Here is a 27911-nt window from a genome sequence, read left to right as displayed (position 1 = left end):
AGTGGTCTTTATTGTAAACTGAAATATTCCTATAACCTGCTGTAGTACATGTGTGAACAAGTTTTAAAGTGAGCACTTGTGGGTGGTACAAGTTGAATTGGTCACTGCTTAGTTGTTCTCCATTATTGAGAGTGTATCGCGCCCGTGTGCAGCCATTCAGGAAATGTAAGCACTCCAGTGTGTGGATGACCCTATAATGGCATTATTTACATTAATCAGTGCTTTACATCACCCGCATATTTTAGAAAATCATTTAGCTGGACATCGTGGAGAGCTGCTTTGTATTATGCAAATGCAGAGAAAGTCATTTTTTATATATTCTAGCTGGTGAGAGGCAAAGGTAAGAGGGAAAACATCGTTTTTCTTGTTGTCATCTTATTAGAGTGCCAGCTACCGACTTATTCTTCAACTCATGAGACAGTTAGGAAGTTACGAGCATATATCACGAGGGTGTCAGCAGATTTGTCCATTTTTTTGTTTGCTTTCCACAAAATGATTCATGAATTTACATTGCACGGCAGACCAGTAATTAGTGTGCTGTTGCACGGTGACAAAACGCTGTGGTGTTGTGTGTGTTTCTCCAGGTGGACCTGCAGCAGAACCCGTGGGAGTGCAACTGTGAAGCAGCTCCACTGAAGCGTTGGCTGGAGGGGCTCAGCGCCGTGGTGGTGATGGGAGAGGTGGTCTGCCACTCCCCGGAAAAGACCAAAGGAGTAGACCTCCGCTCCCTCTCCATGGAGCTGCTGTGCCCTGAGCTGGAGCCCCAGGAGGACCAGGAGCAGGAGGAGCAGACAGCCACCTCCACAGCCTCAGACAGCGGTGTGTCGGTTGGATACCCCGGCGCAGGGCTGGGCCCCCTGATCCCTCCGGGGAAGGATTCAATCCCTCTGTCGGTGTTAGTGCTCAGCCTGCTGGTGTTGTTTGTGTCGGCATTCTTCGCGGCAGCGGCACTAATCGCCTACGCCCTGAGGAGGAGGGACAAGCTGCCGTTCCGTCGCCAGGGAGAGGTAGACTTGGCGGGCATCCAGATGGAGTGTGGGATCTTCACGGAGCAGACGCACCACCACCACCATCACCATCACCATGGCCTCCCGGAGACGCCGCCCCTACCTCCGCCCGAACACAACCACGTGTACGACACCATCTTGCCCCCGGAGGCTGCATCGAAAGGTCCCAACCCCACTGCAGCCCCACATATGTGTAGCAACCCCATCTACAAGGAGGAGCAGGATGCAGCCGTGAAACAGCGGCCACCGCCGCAGCAGCAGCAGACGTTTGCAGCTTCCAAAGAGACAGAGGGAGGATACTGCTCTGCGGCGGAGAAGGAGAGGGAGTGGACACTGGAGGTGTCCTCATCGCCCATCAACACCGTCACAGGAGCAATGGGACCGCTCCCCGGCCTCCACGGGAACGGTATCCTCTGCCCCACGGTGATCGACAGCCAGGGCCCCACCCCTAAGGTGGAACTGGTGGACTGCCTCTTCAGACTTCCTGCCCCTGAGTTCAGAGACCTGCCAGACAGGTACGCGAGGCCGCCACCCCGCTACCCTCACCCACAAGACTCCAAACAGGACGCCAGACCTGACCAAACGCTCGTGGTCACCACCGCCAGCTCCACAGCAGGTGGTGGTAACAGCAGCCAGAGTGAGCAGGGAGCCAGACTGAGGACCACGCCAGACTACATGGAGGTTCTGGACAGGTCTTACCAGTTTTAACCCCCCTTCCCGCCCCCTTCCTCCTCCTCCTCCTCCTCCTCCTCTTCCCGTTACCCCTCTTCTCTTGTCTCCTCATCATCTCCCTCTCTGGTGATGAATCATCCAGTAACAATGACTCCTGTACAGAGGCTGGCGTGGCTTTGAGAGGAGCCTGTGGGGGAGCAGGACTACACTACACATGTTTATTCCTGGATAACGAGCTGAGGTCAGTTTTTGTATTTTCCCCACTACTGGCGTATAGGTTGGTATTTGGCAAGGATTATCTGATCCCAGATCTCTGCCTGGAGGCGAAACTTCAGCTGCAGCTACTACAGAATTTTTTCCTCTATTTCGCCTCGCAATCGTAAAACTACTGAGGCTCCGTTTTTTTTTCTACTCAGCGCCACAACGAGCAGGAGACAGCACCGCGGTGGGCGTCAGTGTTCATATTATCAATCTCGCAAAAAGACCTGCGTGGAGGTGAAACTCGCCAGCTCCTCGCAACATCAAACACAGAGTCATAAACTGTGACGGGCAGAAGGTGTGGAGCAAACTGGGTGGACAATGGAGAACCGACGGAGACCAAACGAGAGGGAGAGGGACGACTGAAAACAGCCAAGTGCCTTAGCAATGAACAGCCAGCAGTGTGGTCAATGCTTATTTTTCTATGAATACAGATCTATTTATCTAAACAAAGAGGTTTGACTACCAACGGATGGGACGCTGATGGACGACTGAGACTGAAACCAATCAAAAAGCCGCCGAATGATTGCATTCCCTGGATGAGCCAAAAATAATACTATACCCAGTCAATATTGGAGTTGTTTGTATGCAGTTCAGTTCATTTTCATCTCATCCGGTTAACTTAATTTGCTTATCCAGTTGAATTTTTTTACAGGGCTAGACGAGGGACATATCCAGGAATAGTTTGGTTGCTGTGTGAAATTATGAAAAGGTTTTATGGATGAAAGGATACAGAGATTATGATTATTTTTTTTCCTCTAAGCGCAAGGCGAAACAGGAAGGCCGACACACAGAAGGACACTGTTGCAATGGATGCATTTTGGATTTCTTAATCAGCCAGACTTAATGAGGCCACAAGGACCTCTGCTCCCCCCGTTTTCTTTCATCGGACAAAGGCACAGAGGTTATTGTATTGATTTTTACGTATTTCTCAGAGGAAAATTGAACGGCAAAAAAAGAAACAATGGACTAAAAAAAAAAACAACACACACACAGGACGTAAAGGCATTTTTTTTGTCAGAAAAAAAAAGACAGACACTTCTATCAACTATCGATTATTATCTTTTACGGAGGTACCTTTTTATGCTTTCATCTCCTACCAATAGTAGAGGCAGTTGTGAATATATTTATTCTTAGTTTTTGCGTGTTGAAGCTCTCCTGTAAGGGATCATGTTATATTAATGTATAGGATGATTCTGCATCTGGTTCAGCCTTCTTACCGCCGACCCACGAAATACAATAAAGGGTGCTACGTAAAAACCTTTGGCGATGGCAGCTACTGTGTGACAGATTAACACACACTTACACACACACACACACACACACACATGCCCTGACCCCCACAAATACTCACTCTCTCCGTATCCGTTGCCTTAATAGTGCATGAAAGGAACAGCTCGAGGTGTGCTAAGCCTGTGAGCTTGTCCACGCAGCGTGCTGGGGAGATCAGATGAGAGTGGAGCCCGCAGGGTTCCTCACACACTAAAGGACGCAGATAGAAGTTAATAGTGTGAAATCTACCACATTAATGGTATAAAATCAATACAATCTATTTGTGAAATAAGGACATGTAAGGCCGGTGGCCCCCGGGAGCCAAGGTCGCGAATTGCTCCATCTCTCTCCGGCTTCTGTCTTAATGATTTTCTCCATCTTCCTCCTCCTCTCCTCTACTTCTCATCTCTCCGTTTGATTCTTCTTCTTCCTCTCTTTTCTCCTCTACGTCCCCTTCCTCCTCTTTCTCTCTCACCGCTCTGGCTGTCAGCTCAGCCTCGCAGGACAGACACGGAGAGACGCTGTTCTATATGCTGCTCGACACACAGGTAGCTCGCACTGAAGTGTGTGTGTGTGTGTTTTTTTTGTTTCTTTCTGCTGTGCTCTCTCCATCCTTCGGTGATGAGTGCAATTCTTCAGACGCCTCCTCACTCTCAGTGTTCAGAACTCTGTTGCACAGATAATCCCCCTGTGGGTGCGTGTGTGTGCACGCAGGACGGTGTTGGTGTGTATTCAGAGGGGGTATGCCTTTGTTTGTAGGTGTGTGTGTTTAAGGAAGTGTGTTTGCGCAGCTAGTTGAGTGTCTGTTTGCGTGTGCGTGACGGAGGAGAGCCAGTGCGGCGCCACAGCCTCAGTCCAGCCTTAATCCTCTAAGCTGTGTAGTTCACTCATGCCACATCAGCCCCATTGTGTCTACAGACAAAGAAGCCCAGTTAAAACTAAATGCCAGTTAAAGCAACAAACGACTAATTATAGCATCATTCTCTGCGTCCTCTTTCTCACTTTTTAACGCTTCCTTCTCGCTTCCTCCGCCTGATTCTTCTCCTTTTTCTTTTTTTCTGCAACACTTTTCAGCCCTGGACTCGTTCCAGCTGTGTGTGCGTCTGCGTTTTGCACTTGTGTTTCCCTGTATGCGCGCGTGTATGTGTGTTTGACTATCTGACAGCTTTGCCATGGTTCATGTGTTTGGGTCCTGTCAGAGCTGTCCTGTCACTGTGTGAAAAAAATCATTCATTTCCCAGAGTCGAGGATGAAAGAGTCTTTAGACTTCAAACGCCTGTGGGCCTCTGTGGCTTAGATTGCCTCTCGCTCTTCCTCCACCGCCGTGTCATTTATTCCTTTAAAAAAAAAAAAAAAAGAAGAAGAAGAAAAAACAGTGCGGCTGTGGCATCGGTTAAGTAGAGATGGCAGAGACATGGCGAGGAGCTGGACAATTAGCCTGATTAAAACACTGTCATTTCGCATAATAGATTTAGCCTGAGCTGCGATAGGCGGATCCCTTCTGAGTGTGTGTGTGTGTGTGTGTGTGTGTGTGTGTATGTGAGGGCATGAAACCATATTCTTCTCTGCATAAACATGCAGGGTATTAAAAATGCACAGTTGGGCATAGTTTGATGTCAGTGAAAAGAGATCTATTTAAAAGTCATGGTGCATAGCTGCAGAAGCTTTGGTGTTTGGGCATGACAAATAGTTGTGGTCATCGCTCTCTCTCACACACACACACACACACACACACACACACACACACACACACACACACACACATAAACACTTGCATCATTGTATCAGTGCTGCAAATGTGCGTCCTTCATACAAACACAGATGCAGGAGTAAACAGAGCCCACTTAGATATGTACACAAACCGCACATACAAGCACACGCACATGCAAACATCCCCGGCGTGTGCTGCAGCGCCGAACAGCGATGTTGTTTGGTTGCTCTGCATTGCAGTAATCGGCTCCACTCTCCTGCTCTGCTCTCACCCACAGACAATCACTGGCTCTCAATGGACAACATCAGCAAGGGAAATACCTACAAAGAGAGCAGGAGACAGAGGGAGAGAGCCAGCGAGAGCGCGAGATGGGGAGGGCGAGGAGGATGCTGGAAGGGAGAGGATGATGAGAAGGTATAGGGAGGGAAAGAGGGACTAAAGGGGACAGAGGGAGATTTGAAGGAGGATGGGAGGAGATGAAAAGACGGGGGAGAAAGATCAGCCAGAGCGGGTGTTTCCAGGCTTAAGGCTGCTGGAGGACTTGTTAATTTGCGTGCGAGAGGAGAGTTACAGTAGGTAGTGAGACGCAGCAAAGGAAGAAAAAGAAAGTACTCCCAGTGTGTGTGTGTGTGTGTGTGTGTGTGTGTGTGCGGAGCAGGCACCAGATATTTACCGTTGTGAATCCACACATTTCCGTCCGCCATTGCTTTGTGTCTGCTCTCCGGCACGCGACGCCACCCACATGATCTCTGTTAAGACTTGGAGCTCAATTATACGTGTCTGCCAAACAGTTACGGTCAGAAGAGGGAAGATTTCCTTGGCTCTCAGTGTAACATGACAATACTTATTTACTGTGTTGTGAAGCAAAATGGCGGATTATTCGGCGTGTTGGCTAGGTGTTATTATAGTAAGCTGATATGTGTCTGTTACTGTGTCATTCTGCTGTTGCGGTAAGCTGGTGTGGAGACACTAAGATGGCAGGGACTGGGCCCGGTTTGACGTTGAAAGCATCACATGAGCTTTATAGGCCTTGTGCTGCAGTTTTAAAGTGTGTATGTGTGTGTGTGTGTGTGTGTGTGTGTGTGTGTGTGTGGTTTTATATCTTTGTGCACATTTAAGGTTTGTGTGTGAAAGATCAGTGACAGACAGGAAAAAGGAGAATATGGATGAGAGGGCGGAGGAATCAGGGAGTTTTTTTGTTTTATTTTTTCCCCCTGATTTTCACAGAGAAATACTCTTTGAAAGAAGCAGATTGCTTTTCACACGGATTTTTACGTCCCCACACATCCAAGAAAGTGTTGAGTTTCCTGCTGCAGGAAGACACTGTCACCTCAGGTTTTCTCACAACACTCAGAAGACAAGAAAAATAGGGCGAAATGTAGACGACCTGCTGATCATGCATCCGTGAAAGTTACATAAAAAACAATAAATGATTAAACTACAGGTGTTTTTTTTTTTTTTGCTACAAATGTGTTTTCAAAATCAGATTTTCACTCGGATATTGCTGCTATTGATTTTTTTTATCCAATTTTCCGCTTTTTTAATATTCGCTCTATAAGAATTATTCGCCGGATTGAGAGCTACAGCAAACATCAGAAAGCCTCAGGATCAGTGTCTCTCTGAAACAACTATGAGGCGGTGTTGATCGCACCATAAATTCTGATTTGTGATCGTGTCTCCCTGCTGTTTCGACTTGTTTCCTCCCCTGTCAGGAGCGAGCCAGGAGCAGAGGATTAGAGCCTACCTCAGCACTGGAATGCCTGGTGGCTGCTATTGCACAGCTCCCATCACCTCCTAAATACCCCAGCTGGTGGTTTTAGTATTGAGAGGCAGTGGGCCACACAACTGTCGACTTTGCACTTCATTTATGATAAACTTAAGTCGGCCTTAATCTCCGCCCGTCGCCGTGTGTTGAACCAGTGTTTGGAACAACATGTTTATCTGGCGCGGAAGGCAAGTGGAGTGGGAGCCAGGGGAAGGCACCCGTTCACAGAGATAACCCAGAATATCTTCTCTCCCTCCAAGTGCCGCTCTGAAACTGGGAGTGTGATTGTGTTTATGTGTCTGGATGCAGGGGCGTTACAGTGATTTATGGGTCCAGCACGCAGAGGGGAATTCTGGGACCTCGTTTTGCTTTTTCATCAGTAGAGCGATGGCATCAAACATCTGAGTCCACCCAGCCGCAACTTAAAGTCCACACATTGTGGTTTTCTAATCAGTTTTATAAATATCTTACACTCCGGGTGCTACACTGATGGCGCTGTGCTGGCTAAAAACAATAACATTAATGGCAGGGCTAAAAGTAATTTTATCAGCTTTAAGAATCTAAAATGTGAAGCTTACACAGTGAAAATCCAACCCTATCATCAGGAAAAGATGTACATTTATGCAAACTACATTTGCATGTTATTATGTAGCAGATATGTTGAAACTTTGGTGGTTAGGTTTAGGCACAAAAAACACTTAATTATGGTTAGGAAAAGGTCATTTTATGGCCTAAAATACTTGGTTTTGGGGCACAATCCCTGCTCAAAACGCAGTGATGTCTCTGTAAAAAGCAACAACTTTTCTTTCTCTCTAGGATTATATTTTTGGCTTTTTGCCTTTATTAAATAGGACAGTCTAAACGACCACAAGCTGGAATCAAGCCCATGGCTGCCGTGGCAAGGACATTGTCTTTGTATATGGGATGCCTGCTCTACCCACTAAGCCACTGGGTGCCCCAGAAGGAACAACTTTTCATGGCATTATCCCAGCAGGAAAGACAACAAGGTCTTGGTAAAATACAATCGATTTTTGTGGCACTATGCCCAGTGGAAAAACAGCGACTGGTTGCTAAAAAACATCCATGATTGGTGGCCAAAAAGCTGCTGGAAATGCTGCAGATGTCTGGATAAAAACAACCAGTTTTGTTGTTTGTTGGTCTCGAACAATGGTCTGCAGCTTAGCAGGTGTCTCGCCTAGGTGACACGCCATCCACCATCCCCTCTAATTCCTGATTACAGGGTCAGCTCATATACATCACTTTAGAAATGTTGGTTAATACGTATGAATTGTGCAAATGTAACATATTTGTGGTTCGCAGAAACATACACTGGTGACTTGGCTGTGAAAACCACTTGTAGTGATGATGGTCACAGTGATCAATGTGGTTATTGATCAAAAAGCTTGAGACAGCCTCATTCCTAGACAACTGATGTTTAAATGATTCACTTCTAGTAATCAAGTGGTGTTCATTTGGGGTCTTTTCATACATGACAACATATAGAAAAAGAAATAGAAACTATTTTTACTTTACTGCCATGATACTGTCTCGCCGTAACCCACCTGCTTATACCTGCACACTGAAATCATGACCGGAAAAAGAAAGTCATTTTCTCTCAATGAAAAATGCCTCAAAGGTTGTGGCTGCTTGTGATGTAGACAGAGAATAAATGCGCACAGGGAAAGCACCTGTGGTTGAAGCTGCCCTCGTGAAGTGGACTGACGATGCCTGGTTTTGTTATGCACATGTAATGAAACAGCTGCACTGTATTTTAAAACAGTCAGTTGTACAGGGCAATAGCTCCTTGTTGGGTCTGCCAAAGCAAAGTGGTCCCGGTGAGGGTCCAGACAAAGAGCGATTCAATAGACCTGAATGAATCAGCAAAAAAAAAAAAAAAAAAGCTGGAGCACCTTATCTGAAAAAGGGTAATCGGGGCTCTCCTCTGGAGCAGATCTGGGAGGGGGGCTGGGCGCAAAGCATCTGGTGGCCGGGTCTTGAGCCACAAAGTCCTGTTGGGCATAGCTCGCAAGATCAACATAAAGCCACTGCTCACCACCCACAGGGATAGGAATCAATGACAGGTGCATTGTGAGCTGGGCAGCAGGCAAGGGTTTGGACCTTGGCATGCTGACCTCTGGCATTGTAGACTGGCTCTGGGGGCGTGAACGGTCACCTCTCTGCTGGGGAAGAAACTGGACCTAGAACTAGATATAGTTGGGCTCACTACACGTAGCTCTTGTTCTAGAGCGAAACTCTTGGAGAAGGGCTGGACTCTTGCCTCTGGAGTTGCCCAAGGTGAGAGGCACTGGGCAGGTGTAGGAATACTCACAAGCCCCTGGCTGAGCTCAACCATGTTGGAGATTTCCCCAACAAGAGGAAGGCTTTGACTGTTGTTTATGCCTACGCACCAAACAGCAGCTCAGAGTAACCTGATTTCTTGGAGTCTCCCTAGAAGGGACACCGCCTGGGCACTCTATACTTTTGCTAGAGGACCTCAACGCTCACGTGGGCAACGATGGAGAAACCTGTAGGAGGGTGATTGGGGGGAATGGCTTGTCTGATCTGATCAAGAGCGGTGTTTTGTAATTGGGCGTCTGTGCTAGTTATTGATTGGCCATAGCGACCACCATGTAGCGTAGGGTTGTTCAGTAAATAGTGAAGCTGTCTATTTCATTACTTTATATTAATGTGACAAAGATACAAAAGTCAAAAGTCAATCAAAGTCAAGATACAAAGTCAGCCACGAACCGATGTGATCACTATAAGTGGTTTACACTTTCATGTGAAATATCTGCCTTTCATGTGAAATATCTCAAAGTACATTTTTTCAAGGTTTCTTTGCGGGGTGTTTTGCCTTTATTTTTATAGAACACGTTCGAGTTCGAGAGGCAAACAGGAAATTCAGGCAGAGACACAGGAAGACAACATGCAGCAAAGGGTCCCAATGCAGCCAGATTCAAACCAACATCTAAGCCCCTGTGCTGACCTAAAGTCAATACTTTCAAAAACGGTCTTATTCTCTTTCTTATATAAGCACACAGAGACGCAGGGTAGACTGGTGACAGGCTTATAATGCATTCAGAGCAATGAGAACATTGTCTAGTCTGCCGCTGTGGTACCAGCCTATCCATCATAATGTAGTAACAAGTGAATCGACTGAGAATATTGACATCAGCTGGAGTTATGTACAGTAGGTCTCACCAGACATTAGTTAGCAAACTATCACACACACAAACAAAATCTTTAAAGCTGCACCAGTCAATATGTTTGCATTAACATGCTGGTGAAATGACTTCATGTAATGTGAAAGGAGTTGCTGGCAGTAATGACCCCACAGAATTATCACCTGACTCTGTTTTCCTCAGCTCTGTAGAGCTTCTTAGTGTCTTTCAGCTCTTTGTTTAGTGGAAAAAAGCTCTGATAAATCCACTGTACACTACCTACCTAGCATTAAAATGCAGATAGACAATGTTCAGCCTGGTCTCACTCCCAGGGCGTCAAAAAACGTAGCTGGTTTGTGGCCCTTGTTGTCAGAAATGGATGCACAATGTAGCCCTTAGCGTCAGTATGAGCATATCAGGCTTTCAACTCCAATGTTAACCCATCTGCATCATTATTTCAATCAGGAGAGAGTTGTTTTTATAGTGAAAAGAATATTTGTTAACACGTGCAGATAACAATGGAAAATGTGAAGTCTTTGGCGATTACACCCCATAGAGATGGTATGATTTAAGGAAGGATTAAGGAATCCATAGTCGTATTGGGAGCTCCCCGGGGGTCTAGATGATGGTGGAATAGATGAGGAGTAGATGGAGAGGGGCTGATGATCTGGATGAGTAGAGGAATGAGCCTTTGTTGAGCTCATCCTGGATTCAGGACACGATGGCTGGAGGTGAATGGGGTGGAGGAGGGTGCGACAATTCGGCCTAAAATGACAGCTGACAGCGGCAGAGGAGAGAGTAGATTTAAATTTTTGCAGTAGTGCCCTGACTGGCTGAGAGAGATCGTGGGGAAGTTTGACTGGATAACTAGAACAGTGAACACCCATAGTCGGCTGATTAGAGGAAGGAGTGGGAGGGAGAGAATTGTGAGTGGATGGGCTTCATTAGTCAGAGCGACAGACGTAACACTGTGTCCTAACTGGATGCGAATTATTGCTAACTATCCCACTGCATCACGTTGCTTTGGACGCTCTCTGTCCACACTGGATATGACTTTGTCTCGCCATGAAAATAACCACTTACCCTAGCAGTTGTGGTGTCAGAGTAACCACTGATACGATGGGTCACTAGGTACTTCCTTATTATTCACAACAATACTATCACAGGTTACTACTACTATAGATATCGTCATTGTAACTACCATACTATATGTACATCTAGCTTGCCAGCATCCCACACAGTTCTTACCATAAATGTTCATCCTGACGATCTCCCTCTAGACACATGCCAACTTATTTAGGTTTTTGTAGTGAAATAAGGAGGTATCCTGTTGGTAATTCCACTTTTAAACCTTGTGAATCAGCCGTTCCTTGTCCATTGCGGCACTTCCAATGTCAGCAACAGAATAGAGTGTGCCAGTAAACCCGGAACTCCGTTAGCGCTTTTAGCACTTCCGGTTCTCTCGTCTAAAAGTCAATACGTTTTTTGAATGGGATTTTGGTAAAATGCCTCAAATAAGGTCTGTGGTTAACAAAAGCTTAAGCAAGTTTCAGGTTTTGTTCTACGACATAAAACACGTCAGTAAATACCCTACTTGTGAATTTTGAAGCTTTTACGTGTCGTAAAAAAGGCGGTTGCTAACAAGTTGCTCAATACGACTACAAACCCTGTCGGGGACATTAAACATCATCACCCCCGAACAGGCGAGAGTGCTGGCAGTCCGCCATTACAGCTTCTTATTTAGCTTAAACAATCCGATTTCCCCATTATACAATGTTTTTAAAATAAAGAGGCCGAAATCAGTTGAAAGCTTAGTGGCGGTGACGTCAAGAGTCATGCGACCGTGGAGTAGTCATGTAGTCCGTTAAAGCCTAACGTTAGGTTTTTACTTCTGGCGATCGCATTTAAGCTTCAAATGCGGTATGAAAGGTGTTCATATGTGAAGATTATCTTGCTGAACAAAACCTGTAAGTATCATAAACTTGTGCTAGCCACAGAGCTTATTTTCTGACATAATCCAAAATGCAAAAATCACAGTCACTTTCTCTTCCGGGAACCAGCGCGATGCTAAACTTCTGGGTCAGCCCTGGCACACTCTATAAAAGTAGAAATAAGGTGTCCAACTTTTTGTCAGCTCAAAACTGTGCACCGCTTCACACTGTTTGCGGGCGGTTAGTCCGGACAGTCTGATAGAAAACAATGCAATCAAACTGATTTAGTCGCTGATGCTCGCTTGCATCACTTCCAGTTAGGACACGGTTTTAGAACAGCTGGGAGATGGATTGGTCCAACAAGCACAGGACTGTGACTCAGGAGACTGGTTTTTGTGTCCCATGTGAAACCAAAGGTCAGCGTTGAGTTCTACTGACACGAGTCGACTGACCTGAGTAACGGCAGCCACAATCTTTCTAACTATAATGCGGATGCATACTACAAAAGAATCAAGATGATTTTGGGCCTGATTCTTCCCTCCTGACAATCTTCAGCAAAACCCTGATTTTTCAGTGGTTCTAAAGATTATCTTGCCAGATTTTCCTGTAGTATGAGATTTGTTAAGAGTGTTTTTTACATCTCTCGATCTCCTTGGAAGTCCAACCTGGCTGCACTGATGTCAGATTGCAAGTATTACTTATGATCCAATACCCTGTTGTGAGGGCGCAACCCCACGGCTTGCCAATGATCCTGCAGGTCTCGGAGTGTTTTAATGCGATATGAAATGGGATTCACTCAGAATTTACTCATCTCCAGCTCGCACTGTAACATGTACAGGTCCCTGACTTCATCCATTTTTTTTTCTTCATTAATTTCCTGTAATAAGTAGCGCAAAGACCAACAGCTACTTCTTCCTGTTTGTTGTCTGCCATGTTTGTTTACTCTCAAATCATGTTTGATTGTGTTAGATTTCAAGTTTTGAGAGTCAGAACTCTGTTGTTTGTGTGTGGAATCTGTGTGATCTGCTGTTTTGGCCAAATTGTTGCACTCAACACACTATAGGAACAGAACTGTTGTATTTATCATTACACATTGTTATCTTTGGTTTCTCCCACATTTCAGAATTGGAAATCTGAAAATCTTTTGTTGTGTGTCACGTTTAACCAAGTACTTTTGTTGCTTAAAGTGATACTGCTGGAGAAAAAGTAGTTCTGAAGATATACGGGGGACACGTAACCAAAAGGTTTTAAGCTACAAAAAAGTATGCATGTGTTTTGTTAGACTATTTCAATCATTTTAAAACATCCCCGCATTACGTCAGACCTTGCTATCAATTGGGACTATTTTCTGGCCAGTATCACTCCGCCGTGCAGGCCCGCAAGACAGCATGCGAACAGAAATCAATTGGACAGTTCATCACCACACGTGCAGGTGCGCAGGATAGCAATGGCTAACGAAAACTTCATCAGCTGTTTCCAACAGAGAACCAGTAGGCTATTATTAGTGAGGAACAAGATGTACTAGCCCTATACCTACTACTACAGCTGCTGTAGGTAAACAGAGGAATACCAAAATAGTGCGAACTTGTGACTTCCCCAGCTGTGGGAATAAAAACATCGCCGGCTCCCAATTCCATCGGTTTCCTGTTACAGGAACAAATACAGTCTAACAAAACACATGCATACTTTTTTGTAGCTTAAAATCTTTTGGTTACGTGTCCCCCTTATATCTTCAGAACTACTTTTTCTCCGGTAAGCTACGGGCCATTTCTCAGAGCAGGACGCTCGTTGACAGTAGTGACACCGTCACATCAGAGCTACTGATGGTCAGCATTTCACACAACTTCATGTCCAAAAACCTGAACTATCACTTTAACCTCAACCACCAACCCCCTGGGTCAAGATACAAAGCAATAGGCTGCACCCAGCGTCATTCTCATACACGCCAGGGGCTTTTCCCAAACCATCAGAATATAATGAGTAGTCATGAGATCACATTCACAAAGTTCGTGACTAACAAATGACTGATGATATATACAGTGAAGCATTTATCAGCTGAGGAACCAGATATTTCTTTGTAGGCTGTAGACGTTCATCTGATGGTCAGAAACACTGTCTACTGGATGTGTGAATAAGTAACTGTTCACCATATAAACTATTAATATCAACGTATAAAGTGATATTATGTGAAAATGGACAAAAGAAAACATTATTACTGCTTTAAGTGATGGAGCAAACCTTAAATAAATCAGAACGATTGGTGAAAGGTTGTTTAATAAATCAAAATCAACTCATTAGTTTCCTTTGACTTGAGAAGAATATGATGAAAAATGCAATGTTACAGGCATCATCCAAGCAAGTTGTCTCTTATCTATTGTACTTTGCCGAGTTGTGTGTGTGTGTGTGTGTGTGTGTGTGTGTGTGTGCAGTGAAGTAAGATAGGAACAAAATCATCAGTATGCATTGCACAAACTGTAACATTGCAATTTTAATACAATCTGAAGAAATAATTAACAGTTACATTCAATGTTTAATAGTAATATTTATATGCTGCAGCTGTACCTGATCCTAACCTGCAGTTAATTATTTTCTGCATTCATTTTTTAAAGCAATACTTTGTGATGTTGTTGCTCCGGATTGCATGAAATTGTACATCATTGTGTTCACCCTTTGTACTTTCAACAGTTAGTCTTCAAAATCTGTCTGAGGGGAGACAAATTTTAAGGCTGTTTACAAAGAAGTCTTGACTGATGTTATTCCTTTTGGCTTACTTTGCAACAGGAATGCCGCATTTCTACGGTTAACCTTGCAATCGGTGTGACGAAAGATAAAATAGCTGCCGCTGTGACAACTTTCCAGAGTTTTAAAATCCTGTCTGCGAGTATTACAAACTGTTGTGCAGTGTTTTTGGCACATTGTGCTTTTTATTTGTTTGTCGTTTTGATGATTTCCACCAATCCACGTTTCCAAAAACCAGAGCAGCGTGAAACAGAAGTGTAAAATCTTCATAAATATACACTTGGGGATGACAAAAGGCATTTCAGTTCAGACCGTTTAGGAGCCATGGCTCATCCCGGGGAGCTGCTGTTTACAGGAATATAAGAAAAGCCATCCGTGTGTGTGTGTGTGTGTGTGTGTGTGTGTGTGTGTGTGTGTATGTGTGCATGTGAGTTTTTTTTTAACTGAATATGAGCCGGTTGGTACGTGCATGTGCCAGTTCTTCAGCCGTGGAATGAATCAGATCTGCTCTCAAGACTGCGTACCTCTCTCCAACGGGGGACTCGTAAAAGAAAGCCCTACATGAAATCCATTATGCTTAATTCCCCAAATCCATAATACCCTCAGAGGTCTTAATCTCCATCCCATTCTTATATAAATTAGCTTCCTCGTCTCTGGCAGACAGAGCTTTCTGAGTCGACACCAAATGCCCAGACCTCTCTGCTCTGAGTTGGGTGAAATCACTGCGACTACAAGGAACAGCCATGATCTTTTCTTCAGCTGCAGCACTTTAAAGGAATAGTTCGATATTCTGGCATATTGGCTCATTCGCCGTCTGGTGGAGAGGTAGCTGAGAAGATTGATACCTCTCAGCGGATGTAAGGTTAGCTTGGCACAAAGACTGAAAACAGAAAGAAAATGGTGGTTGTTGTTAGCTGCTATGGTTACAACGCTCATCAGTGGGGATGCACAGTGTACCGTACACACTAGAGCTGGACATATACCGTACCATTTGAGCCTGTTAGCATGTTTTCAAAATGCTGCTGTTTAATTCCAGCCCATATTGTACGAGTAATGCTGCATTCACATGTAATCAGGGAGATGGCAAACCAGGTATTTTAGAGGACGAGAGCAGGACGGTAAAATTGGGTGAGGCCAGCAAAGAAAATACCAGTAACCATGGACAGTATTGTTGCATTATTGTTCAGAGTTAAAATATTATAATTTTTTGCCGTCCTCCAAAAGTGGAATTTACAACCAGATGTTTGGTAGCTCCCTCAAACAAGGCGATTACATAAAATGGTAAACATGAAAACATTACAGCATCAGAATCATAACATATCATCAAGCATGTTTTTTTTACTGCCCTGTCACTTAATCTGTTTGTTTTTGCCGTACCTTCCAGAATGAATTGCTAGTCTACCATCTGCCTGATATTATATGAACGCAGCATAAATCGTTGTCTTTACGCTGCTATGCCAAACCTGGTTCTTGACACCGCATCAAGTAAGACTAGCAAGCCCATAACTTAGTGCCTCTCTCTACGTGTTGCATTAGATGTGAGAAATTTGCCTCGACTTCCCAGAGCGAGTGTGACCTCTCCTATCTGGAAGGGGTGTGTGTTTGACTCAAGGCCAGGCCACCGCTCTTGCTCCATGCGGTCAGCTCGCTGGGACAACTTGGCCCGGCCAGCTCTCTCTTCTTTGTGGTTGTTCAGAGTGAATGTGTATTTACATGGATAATTTGTGGTGGTTAGCAAATGCTTTCTCAATTGCTTTTGACTTCAGAATGTCTTGTCTCCGGCGTGTCCCTTGTGACGTGCCCGTTAAGGCCAAGCTCTCCCTCCAGGTGTGGCTAATATCAGCTAATGAGTCAATGCCACCAACCCCAAAGTGTGATGTCAGTGCTGACCCTGCCTCCTACTACCTGCCTAAAGCACACCCACATCCACAAGACATTTATTAAACTACCAATAAAGCTATCATAACAGTCTGTATATACCAAAGCTCACGAATTTATGTGCTCACACTGTGCAGTCCAATTGCCCAGTCACGACCTGAGTGCTCACACTGTACGTGTAGGACAGACAATTAAACAGTCTATCGTCCCCTGTAGACTGTTCTGGCTATTGACAATTGTCAATAAAGATTCGTTGGAAAGCTTCAGGGTTGTGGGCAGGTAGAACTTTGTTTGCTAGTGGAGGTACGGTTCACAATAATGTAGAGTTGGGGAATCAACTTGTGGCTCTGCTACACCTGAGCAAGAGCCTGACGACAGCCTACAAGAATTTGACATGTCAGAAAGTCGTCTGTGTCCAGTATCTGACGGCCAGTCGGGAGCAGTTGATTGGTCCACGATCAGTCCTCACTCCCCCACGTACACTGCTGGCAAATTATGCCCATCAAAGCCGTAATTCAGTCGGACTCTAAAATAAGTTTGGGTCAGATCGAGGTCAAATCATACACTGTTTGCCCAGCATGAGTCAGCGTTTTTCTTTCATCTGTCTCTTGTTGCAACTCATTCTTGCTCTGACCTCGTCACATATTGATGTTTTGGTCATGGACTTTCCACGTCCACATACGACATGCAAGGTACCCTGGGTGCATTGGTTGTCGATGTTCTGGGACGCCGTGTCAAGTTCTGCCTGTTACATGCATTGTCTTCTTTCAAAATACACTTCTGTTTTCACAGGAAATTTAACATTTATAAAGTCTCTTTCAAAATAAACGCACCACGTTGGTACAACACTGCGAATTGACTTTTCTCCTTCAACAACAAACACACATGGTTAGGTTTAGGAAAACGAACAGGGTTTGGCTTTAAAATCTTACAGGATGTGAACATTGCTCTCTCAGATGAAAGTCGGTGTTTGCTGGACCTATCCACTGCCCCTTCCACCCGCCCCACTCAGATTTTCGCTGCTTTAACTTTCGTCCTTGTCCCGCCGTGCTTCCTCCTGATGCCGCAGGGCACAGTTAAACTATAACAGCAACCGGGCACGTATCATGCCGACGTTAAAAGACTCCTTGTTTCGTTGGTTTCTGACGCCGCAAGTCACTGCCCAAGCGTCGGATTTCGACCACTTCGGAGTGAGACTGAGCTCCTTGTTGATGCTCATCACATAGCCTGGGCCTATAATCAACACAGACAGTGCACAAAAGATGCTCCTCCATGCTGCTCGTTTGGTCATTACTGCAAAACCTCACCTTAGTGAGTTTACATCTTATCACATTTCAGTTTACACAGAAGTTAGCTTGCTACACTGGTCACAGTTCTTTGAAATGGCAACAGTAGACGTTAAAATGGCCACCGCTCTGGCCATCCTGCTATGTTGATTTGCTTGGGAATGTCCATATCCTACTCTCATTCTTTTTCTATGGTGAACACCAATGTCTCTAAAGTTCAGATTTCAGCATGATTAAAAGTATGTTGAATTAGCAATCAGCAGTTGTTGTTTACAATCTACTGAATGTACAGACAACAATGACTGCATTACTGTGATGGTGAAGAAGGCAAAGTTCTAGAGTTATATAAAGAGCATGTTTTTCCCGTGACCTTTAAGCTGATTTATGGACATTTACTTGAACATCTGAGATAATGATATCGTCTGGAAGTGTAAGTCTTTCTGAATCTATAAACATGAGCATCACGTCTGAGTGTTGAGATTTGACTGAGTTATGACTGGGTGCTATTTTTGACACAAATTGCAGCAATCAGGCGCTAAGGGGGGGTTTAAAGTACCTTAATTGCCTCCATGAGCTGTGTGTTAGACCCTCTGCTGCAGCTCCAACTGTTGGCAGTGTTGATAAGCGGGCCAAATCAGCAGGCCAAACTACATTAACTAACTTCCCGTTGTTTTTTGAGAATACCTGCATGCACCTGTCCCTTTCACCTCATGCAGTATCTTTGCCTCAGCCTCACATCTCTCCCTCGGCCCCCGCCTTGAACTGTCTCACGTCCCTCTGTGGAGGCATTCGTCACAGTTTGAAAACCTTAAAGTCACAGTTTACCCCAAAATCAAAAGTACATTTTCCTCTTACCTGTAGTGCTGTTTATCAGTCTGGATTGTTTGGTGTGAGTTGCAGGGTGTTGGAAATATCGGCTGTAGAGATGTCTGCCTTCTCTTGAATATAATGGAACTAGATGGCACTTGGTTCAGGCTGTTCTCATGCACTGTTCGTACGTATACCTACTAAAAGTATTCACCACAGTTCGACAGGTAGTGGTGGTGGATGAGTGCTACCTCACAAGATTTTCACCCAGGAGAGTGGTGTTCTGGACTGTGTGAAACCAAATGAACACTGAGTTATTTTAAGGTATGTGGTCACCATGTTTCTTTTCCTATACCAACCTGACCTACGTAACTTTACGTCAAGTAAGTGATGTGACAACGCCATTTATGGGGCGCTAATTCATTAGATATCATACAAATGAGGATACATTGCTCATCTTGTGGTGCTCAAAAAGCCAAAAGAAAATCTCAACAGCAATGTCTCTTTCAAGAAATCATGACCTGGTCCCTCGAGAAATCCACAGACCTTGTCGTGAGCAGTTTCACGTAGGAAATATTTTCTTTCTGCCCAACTACACCCACTGATGATATTACCACACAGAAGGAAGTGTGCATCTATTCATGGACGAGAGGTTTGTGGTCATGAGAGCACAAGATTTAAAAATTCATGACATCCTCCTCTGAGCTTTAACCTTAGCTAAGTCAGTGGTGTTAGTGTTACCTGCTCACCCTTTTGCCCCTTTTAGAGAGGTGGCCTTGTGGGTAACCTGTGAGGGTGTGACATGTGCTTCAGTGTTTATGGAGGGAAGCAGCTCTCTCAGGGTGTTATGGTGAAGACGGCAGGCAGCAAAGAGTGATGATAGCAGCAGAATTAAGTGTCTAGATAAGCTTCGGGCTACTGCTAAACCTCATGAGAAGGCCATGTTTGTTGTTTTGTGGTGAAGACTGCAATAAAGCCATTGTTGGTGAATGACACCCGAAAGCCTCGCCATCCTCCCTGCTGCAGAGTGTTCCAGACCACTAGTGTTCCCAACTATAGTTGTTTTGTTTTGTGGTTGATTGCTAAATATGATGTGCTGTTAAAAGGGTATGTGTTGTAAGATGTAGCTTCAGCCCACACCTTTTTCGGACCGCAGAAGTGTCTAAGTTATGTTAGATTACTTAACTGTAATGTTTTGCACTGTGCTGTTTAAGTATCTGACATTTTCTGTGAAAGGCTGTGACTTTATTTACATGAATTTGTAGATTGATACGTGATGTTCTTGTTCTATTTGTAGACTGAACATAATTAACGGTCCAGAGCTGGCAAGCTGTTGCTGAAAGAGGTAACATTAGGTGAGGTATAGGTACACACATGCTATCTTCTGCGTGGTGATATGGCTGGCAGGTGTCCAGGTCCTACAAGAAACTGCTCACATAGAGGTCTGTGGATCATCTTGAGTAACCAGGTCATGATTTCTGCAAAGAGACATTGCTGTTGAGTTTTTCAGATGTATTTTTTGGCGCTTTGAGCACCGCAGGCAAAGTACCATCTAGTTTCATTATGTTGGAGAGAAGCCAGACATCTGTATGGCTGATATCTCCAGAACTCACAGCAACTCACACCAAAATAATCTAGATTGATAAACAGCTCTACAGGTGTGAGGAAAAATATGTATTTCTGATTTAAAGGTGAACTGTCCCTTTAGCAAACAGCTTGTTTTGTTGTGGAGGTGCTGGTACACAGACAGGACAGAACCAGGCTAACTGTTTCCCCTTGTTTCCAGTCTTTGTGCTAAGCTAACTGGCTTCTGTCTATACCATATCACCACACAGAAGATAGCATGCATGTACATCTACCTCAACTAGCACCACTGACCTAGCTAACGTTAAAGCTCAGAGGAGGACGCCATAAATGTTTACATCATGCGCTGTCATAACCACAAGCCTCTCGTCCATGAGTAGATGCACGCTTCCTTCTGTGTGCATCTACTCACAGGTCTGTGGATTATCTCGAGTAACTGGATCATGATTTCTGGAAAGAGACATTGTCGTTGAGAGTTTCAAATGTATTTTTTGGGCGCTTTGAGCACCACGAGGTGAACAATGTATCCTCATTGGTATATCTAATGAATCAGCACCCCACGAATGGAGTTGTTTCATTACTATCTTGACGTACAGTTACATAGGTTTGGTTTAGGAAAAGAAACATGGTGATAACATACCTTAAAATAATTGACTTGGTCCTGAACACCAGTCTCCTGGGGGAAGGACTTGTGTTTTGTGACCCATCCACCACCACAACCTGCCTCCTTACGCAGACTTTCGGCCTTAATACTTACTTACTCAGTTTATTGGTCACTTGATTGTAGCTTTCCTGATTACGTGGGTTATATAGTTTCATTATATTCAAGAAAAGGCAGACATATCTACGGCCGATATCTCCGACACTCTGAAACTCACACTAAAATAATCTAGATTGATAAATAACACCACAGGTAAGAGGAAAAATATGTGTTTTTGATTTTGGAGTATTACAAGTTCACTGTTTATCTGTGGGGGTCCTGGTGCATGGATTTTGTTGCTGTAGGACAGAACCAGGCTAACTGTTTCCCCTTGTTTCCAGTCTTTGTGCTAAGCTAACTGGCTTCTGGCTATAGCTTCATGTTTACCACTCAGACTCCAGAGTGGTGCTATCAATCTTTCTCATCTAACTCTCTGCCAGGCAGCGCATAAACATATTTCCCAAAATGTCTAACTTTTGCTTTAAAAGCAGAGGGACGTCGACATCTCACGGGGGCCGCTGTCCACCAGGCAACAGAATGAACTTGTTATTTTCGGGGGCACGCACAGTGAGGGAGAGAAAGCGACGCCTTTTTTTTTTTTTGTCAGTTAGGCTCAGATGTTTTTTTGGCCTCCAGTTTCCTTTTTGTTTGGGGCATCTGTCAGAGGCTGTTTTCTCGAAAGTGGTTCTGGGACGAGGATGAGTGAAGCGCTCCAATGTGTATGTGTTTGCGTGTGTGTGAGATGCCGGATAACCGGGGGCGATGCACCACAGTTTCGAACCAGGAAATAAAAACAACATTCCAAAGAGAATAATGCAGCAGGAGGAGGAACCTAGTTCTACCGAGGTCCCCTGGCATTGCTTGCTAGCTGGTGTGCGTTTGTGTGCGCGTGTGTGTCTATGTGCCTCCACCAGCTTTTGTGCATCTCTGTGTGTGCTGGTTATGTACACATGCTTGTCCTCCAGCGCAAGAATGAATCACACACACACGCACACACATACAGAGTCACATAATTAGTGCTGGGTCCCCACAGCGGCATATTCCAAAGATTCTTCTCCACATTTCCAAAGAACACAATGTTTTGCTTCTCTCTTGCGCGACATTAATCAGGGGGAAAGACTTTTACTGTTTTTCAGCACATTTTTTTACCCCCTCCCCTTCTCCCTCTTTACTTATTCTCCCTTACTGTATTACCCCTCCCTCTACTCTTAATCGCTCCTGCTTTCAAACACCTCCCTCTGTAATTATTCCCTTCCTCTCCCCTCGTCTCCCTCCCCCTCTTTTTATTATTTCTGCCTCCCTCGCCGTCCTTCCCCCTTCGTTACTTCTTATTTAATCTCAATTCGTTTTTACTATGCCCTCCCAACCACCACCACCACCTCCTCACTCCATCCCTTCCAGTTTCCCTTTCTCTCTCCTCTGTCTGTCTCTGTTAAATGGGAGCAGTGACCCCATTACGGAGCGTTGGTGCGGAGGAGCGGTGGAGGAAGAGGAGAAGAGGGAAGGAGGAGCAGGAGGAGGAGAGGATGGGAGGATGGATTGCGTTTCTGCGTGTTTGAATGGGATGATTAATGAGCGTCGCCTCCAGAGGGTGTTATCCCTGCTCCGGACCAGCAGGGACACCACTGGGTCACCTCTGGTCACACACACACATGCACACACTCTGCTCTGATACAAACTGCTCTGATACGCAGCGACACACTGCACACAAAGGCTTTTACGCTCTGCAAACACACACACACACACACACACGCACACACCTCACACACCAGTCACTGCTGACATTATCATTAACAATGGTGGGACAATGGGATCGGGGGCCACAATAGCAAACACAACCCAGAGGCTGGGAGTGTTCACAGTTCATGAGCTGAGTGTTACGCGACCCACTGCTGCTGCTGCTGCTGATGCTACTGCTGCTCAGCTACAGTTCCTCCTCAGGCAACTCCTTCCTGCCACTTCACTCACAAATATGTGACTGATTGATTCATTTGATGTGATTGGAACCTGAATCTGAATATTGAGATCTTGATATTGAATGTCTCTTTGTCAGGTCCGTAATGATCAAGCGTAGAGCTGCAAAACTATTATTTTCAGTATTGATTAATTTGTTAATTATTCTTCGATTAATAGAGTCATTATTTAGTCCAGTGGCCCTGTCGGTCTTCTCTTCGGAAGCTAAAGAGATGTAATTTTTTGGCCAATTGGCTTAGTTTGGGTGTAATGTCTCTAGAGTTGAATTGATTACTCATTTGTTGTCAGGAACTCGGTTAATTTTTAAAGTGGAAATAGAGACATTTTGCTTTAACTTATCATTATGAAGTAAATGTTTATGGCACAATGTAATGTCTATAGAATAATGACACCATCTGCATTTAGAATGGTTTCCACTGGCCTCGCTCTCACTATGCAGTTCTGTCTGCCACTGGGTACGAACTCCTGGAAAAAAAGGAGACATGTAAAGCTGCAGACACACCGCATTTGTAGCACTGACTGTATGTCAAGATGAACGACATGACAGCTGTCCAAAAGTGAAGCTGAAACATCTCGATCGGCCCCTGTGGCTGGCTGCAGTATAGGTCATATAGCCCGCCCCCTCCATGTTAGTGGATGGAACATGAGCCAAACTAAAAACTCAAAGTAGGCCTACAAGTAAATTTTCCCAATATTGATTCTGTCATTTTAGGTAGTTTTTATCATGCTGCTGTATGTTCAAGGGTTAGTTTTTCTGATGTTTGGGTTTAATTGGTTATTTAATGCTATACAACAGAGATTTTACAACATGATGGACAACTGTGTGAGCCCGTTGTTGGGCTCGCATTCAGTAGCACTGCTCACAATCGCAGAGGTTGCTACTGTGCAGAATGACCAGTGTATACCAGAGCAAGATGGCAGCAGCTGTTATCTGGGGTATTTTAGCTTTATTTCTGTAGAGTAGGGGTAAGTGGAGACGCGTTGTCCATCTTTAAATACTATCTGTGGTTTGTAGAGTACATGGCAACGTCCCTACAACCCACGTCCACCACTAAGACAAGACAAGACAAACCCACCAACGCGAAGGCTATCTGAACCCGCTACAACGCTACACTGCAGTGTATAAATGAGACCAAATGTAGCAATAATCCATTTTATAATTCATAATACATGAAGACATAGTCACTTTATAAATAATGAGATGGAACACTTCCGTCACCCTTATGCTACCCCTAACCGCCCCGCTTTTAATGTAATACTTCATAGATAACATTAGCTAACAGTTAACTTAGCATTAGCATAAGTAACGAGATGTAGCCTTCCTATAACCCTTCCTGTAACCTGAACCACCTCTCTTTTAACGCAACATTTCAGAGCTAACATTAGCCAATCACTAACTTAGCATAAACATCAGTAAAGAGATGTGCCCTTTCCACTACCCTTATGCTAACCCTGCCTCACTTTTAATGTAATACTTAATAGCTAACGTTAGCTAATATCTAACTTTGCATTAGCATAAGTAACAAGATGTAGCCTTTTCAATCCCCTTGCCCTAACCTTAACAGCCTCTCTTTTAATGTAATATTTCATAGCAAGCTAATTGCTAATTTAGCAATTTCGTCAAGACTTCCACTTCCTGGCCAAGGAGTAACGCGGGCTGATAGTATACGTATGGTGGGCGAGTCATGTAGCTAGAGGGCAGGTCATGTAGGTGCTCCAGCAGCAGTTATGCCTTCTCAGAATAATGAAGGCTCGATTTATGGCGCAAAGGAAGTGCGACAACCACAGTGTGACCAAAACAGGAAGAGGATAGGGCTTTTGTTTTCCCTGGTGGTTATCACAAGTTTCTGCACCAAAGAGTATCAATGTAAGTTCTTTGCAGTAACTTTCCCCAGTAGCCGTAATGGTGGACTATAAAACTACCAAAGTATCCCCGCCGACGGGGTGTTACAAAACAGCCACATTTGGAGCCTAAAAAGCCAATGGAAACACAGCAATGACTCACTAAAACACAGCTGGTTTGTTGGTGTTGTACAGTGGTCTGCAGCCAACTCGCCAAGGTGACAAACCACCCATCATCTCCTCCATCCCCCATGACAAGTCAGCTCATACACTATGACATTTTAAGGGTGCTTTCACACCTGCTCTGTTTGGTTTGGTCTAATCAAACTCAAGTTCATTTGCCCCCTAAGTGCGGTTCGTTTGGGCTGGTGTGAACACAGCAATCGCACGTGGGTGCGCACCAAAAAAAACGGACCGAGGCCTTCTTGGAGAGGTGGTCTCAGTCCAGTTACAAACAAACTCTGGTGCGGTTCGTTTGTGGTGAGAACGTGTTCCAACCTCGATCCGAACCAACTGCAGTCACATGACACATTGTTTGGGTTAAACATGAGCATGTTACAGTCCTGGAGGATTATTAATGTGCACCTCCTCCTGTACTGCCTTAATATGCACATTCAGCACATCCAATGCATCAAAACATTGTTTTCTAGTTGGAGCCGCGCCTCGTTTTCAAACTGTATGGTTTGACTAAAATGAACAATGACAGCAATATAGTCCACGATGAGCAGCGCTAAAATCAACCTGCGTAGTTGTCCCTCCATTGTGACATTAGAAAGTGTCACATTTATCTTGCAAGTGTACTCTTCTTCAGCGTGTTGTTTACTTCCTGGATTTTTTCCGCATGGAAATTCTAACCAATCAAGAGCAGCTTTCTCACACAAGGCATTTGATCTGGTCCGCTTGTAAATGCTGCTGTGAGAACACGAACCAACTCTAGGCAATTATGCAACTTTGTAACAAAATTAGTCCCTGATTCAGACCAAAGCAAGACAACTCTATGTCTGAAAGCAGCCTAAAGATGTTGATATGATATGTATGAAACATGCAAATGTAACTTATTCATGGCTTTTCTTCTGGCAACTGGGCTGTACAAGCTAATCCAACAGGAATGTGCGCTTGCATATATTTAATTGGCCAATGCAGCCTTGCCAAATGGCATTGCAACACAAATTGAGCCAGGTTCAACTCTTCTCTTGGACAGCCATACACATTTTTGCTGGGCCCAAACAAAGCCTAAATGTCTTTGTGTCGTCCTCATTGTCGAGTTGTGTGCTGCCTCAAAGCTCTCCTGTTACACTGACAGCAAACCTGTGAGCAACACGGGCTTCCTTTGGTTTATTTTCCTGACTTCGGTTTGGATTGATTACCATCGTTCGATGTCTCTATTTGATGAGCGGGCTCTGTTTTTCTTTTCTTTCTGGTTTAAAAATCTGTCCATTTTGTACTTTATTTTTCTGTCTGAATGACACTTTCTACCCTGAATACTGATTGCCTTGCTGGTGTGGAAGCACTCTGTTTGTTTATTGACGTGACAGAACAGATTCATCCAACTTAAGTTCCACTTTGGGTCTTAAGGAGGTTTGAGAACCACGGGTTTAGTCTATAAAATGTCTGAAAATAGTGTCACAATTCCCCATAGCCTATAGTGACATCTTTAAATCACTTGTTTTGTCCAATAGATATTTCATTTTCAATCATTTAGAGAAAAATCATAAAGAATTCACACCTGTGAAGCTGAACCCAGCTAACATTTAGCATTTTTACATAGTAAATGACTTATAGGATTAGCTATTAATGTTCTGTTGATTGACTAATTATTTAATGAACTTGTTTCTGGCATCTAAAAATGTAATTCTGTAAGTAAAATGATATAAGTCCTCATTACAGTGTCGTTTCGATGAGAAAAGAGGAATTAGAGTGACGCCGTAGGTGTTTCTGGAAGGTGTAAAACCTCTGTTTGAGAATGCTATTTGGAGTCTGCTGTGTTTGCCCTCATTTTTATTTTCCTCTTTCATTCCGTCACTCCGCAGGACGTTCTTCTTCTGCCTCTCCCCCACTGTTTCTGCCTCTATAGAAACAGCTCTCGTATACTTCAGCCACATGTGGACAGTTGATGGCAAAATGAATTTCACTCATTCCCACGATGATGAGAGACGATGGGAGACCGGGGGCACTGCTGATGTTGACTGCAGCAGTTGAAGATGCTGCGGTAAATCATTTCAAAGTATATTAAGCCACCAAGATCCGAACCAAATGCTGCACCGGTCTCTATTCTGCATTTGTCAAGCTCGACAAAACTTCCTATGACAGTGAATTTGCAATTATAAGTGAGATTACCCTGCGACTTCGCACGAGGTTAGACGGCTGCAGATACCCAATTGTTGAATCTGATAAATACGCAGCGAACTACCCGAAAACAGCTGAGCAGACACAGCAGAGCAGAATGTGCTGCCCTGTTCAACTCCAACCCAGAAGGGCTTTTCAAATGTTGCAATGTAAATGCAGCATTAGCGCGTTCACAGCTCTGCCGAGGCTGTGACTGCTGTTATTTAAATAATGGGCTGGTTATGAGACAACACACACACACACACACACACACACACACACACACACACACAGTTTTACCAGTTGTCATGTGAGAGCTGATACTTTCAGAAGCCTTTTTTTGCTCTGCTTCCAACATCTCCCAGTGTTACCTGTTCAACCTCTATTTCTCTTCACTCGATTATTGCTGCATTACAGCTGACTGCCTTCCAGCTCTCTTTCTCCGTCTCTCATTCCAGCCTCGCAGACACACTGAACCGTGCACTCTTTCTCCCTCTTCCCATCTGCCTCTCTCTCCTTTAAAGGCGTGCACTTGAAGTCGTTTCTCTTTCGCTCAAGATCAAACAGTGAATAAAAAAAAAAAATAAAATAAAAAAAAATAGCAGAATTGGACACCGAGCACCTGTTTACACTTGATCTTGCAGGGTGCAGCTCGGTCCACCCCCACAACCGGACTGGACTTTCATTTTCTTTATCTGAGCGTGACAATCCACTTAGCAGCGCAACTTCTGGTTTCCTTCAGTGTCCTTGGCTCAGTTTCCAGAAAGCATCTTAGCATTAAATATCATCTCCCGCTCCACTGTCTGTATGTTTTACGCACACAAGTGCAGCCAATATGCCGTTTGGGAGCTCTGAGTGAGGAGAAGAGATGATGTGACATTTCAGTTCAAGTTACAATTTCATCTCACAGTCTGCCCTGTTTTGGCAGGACTCCATACATTTTTCACCTGTTGCCTTACAATATAGAGGCTGACTTATTAGACAGTTGTGTTGAAATAC

The 27911-nt window shown here is 44.4% G+C and overlaps 1 protein-coding gene across 3 annotated transcripts in view; it reads left to right on the top strand.

Annotated features, from left to right (window-relative positions):
- LOC125900689 (SLIT and NTRK-like protein 3) overlaps window positions 1–3270 on the top strand; it is a 33476-nt gene extending 30206 nt beyond the window's left edge. For all 3 annotated transcript variants that reach the window (XM_049595853.1, XM_049595852.1, XM_049595854.1), the window contains exon 7: window positions 585–3270. In XM_049595853.1, the coding sequence (XP_049451810.1) occupies window positions 585–1715 (1131 nt within the window). In that variant the 3' untranslated portion in view covers window positions 1716–3270. The remainder of the gene's footprint in view (window positions 1–584) is intronic.
- The last annotated feature ends 24641 nt before the right edge of the window (window positions 3271–27911 follow it).

This window comes from Epinephelus fuscoguttatus, linkage group LG14, assembly GCF_011397635.1.
Source record: "Epinephelus fuscoguttatus linkage group LG14, E.fuscoguttatus.final_Chr_v1".
NCBI classification, from domain to species: Eukaryota; Metazoa; Chordata; class Actinopteri; order Perciformes; family Serranidae; genus Epinephelus; species Epinephelus fuscoguttatus.
Note: the sequence above shows the minus strand (reverse complement) of the source record. Positions and strands in the feature narration are given on the sequence as shown.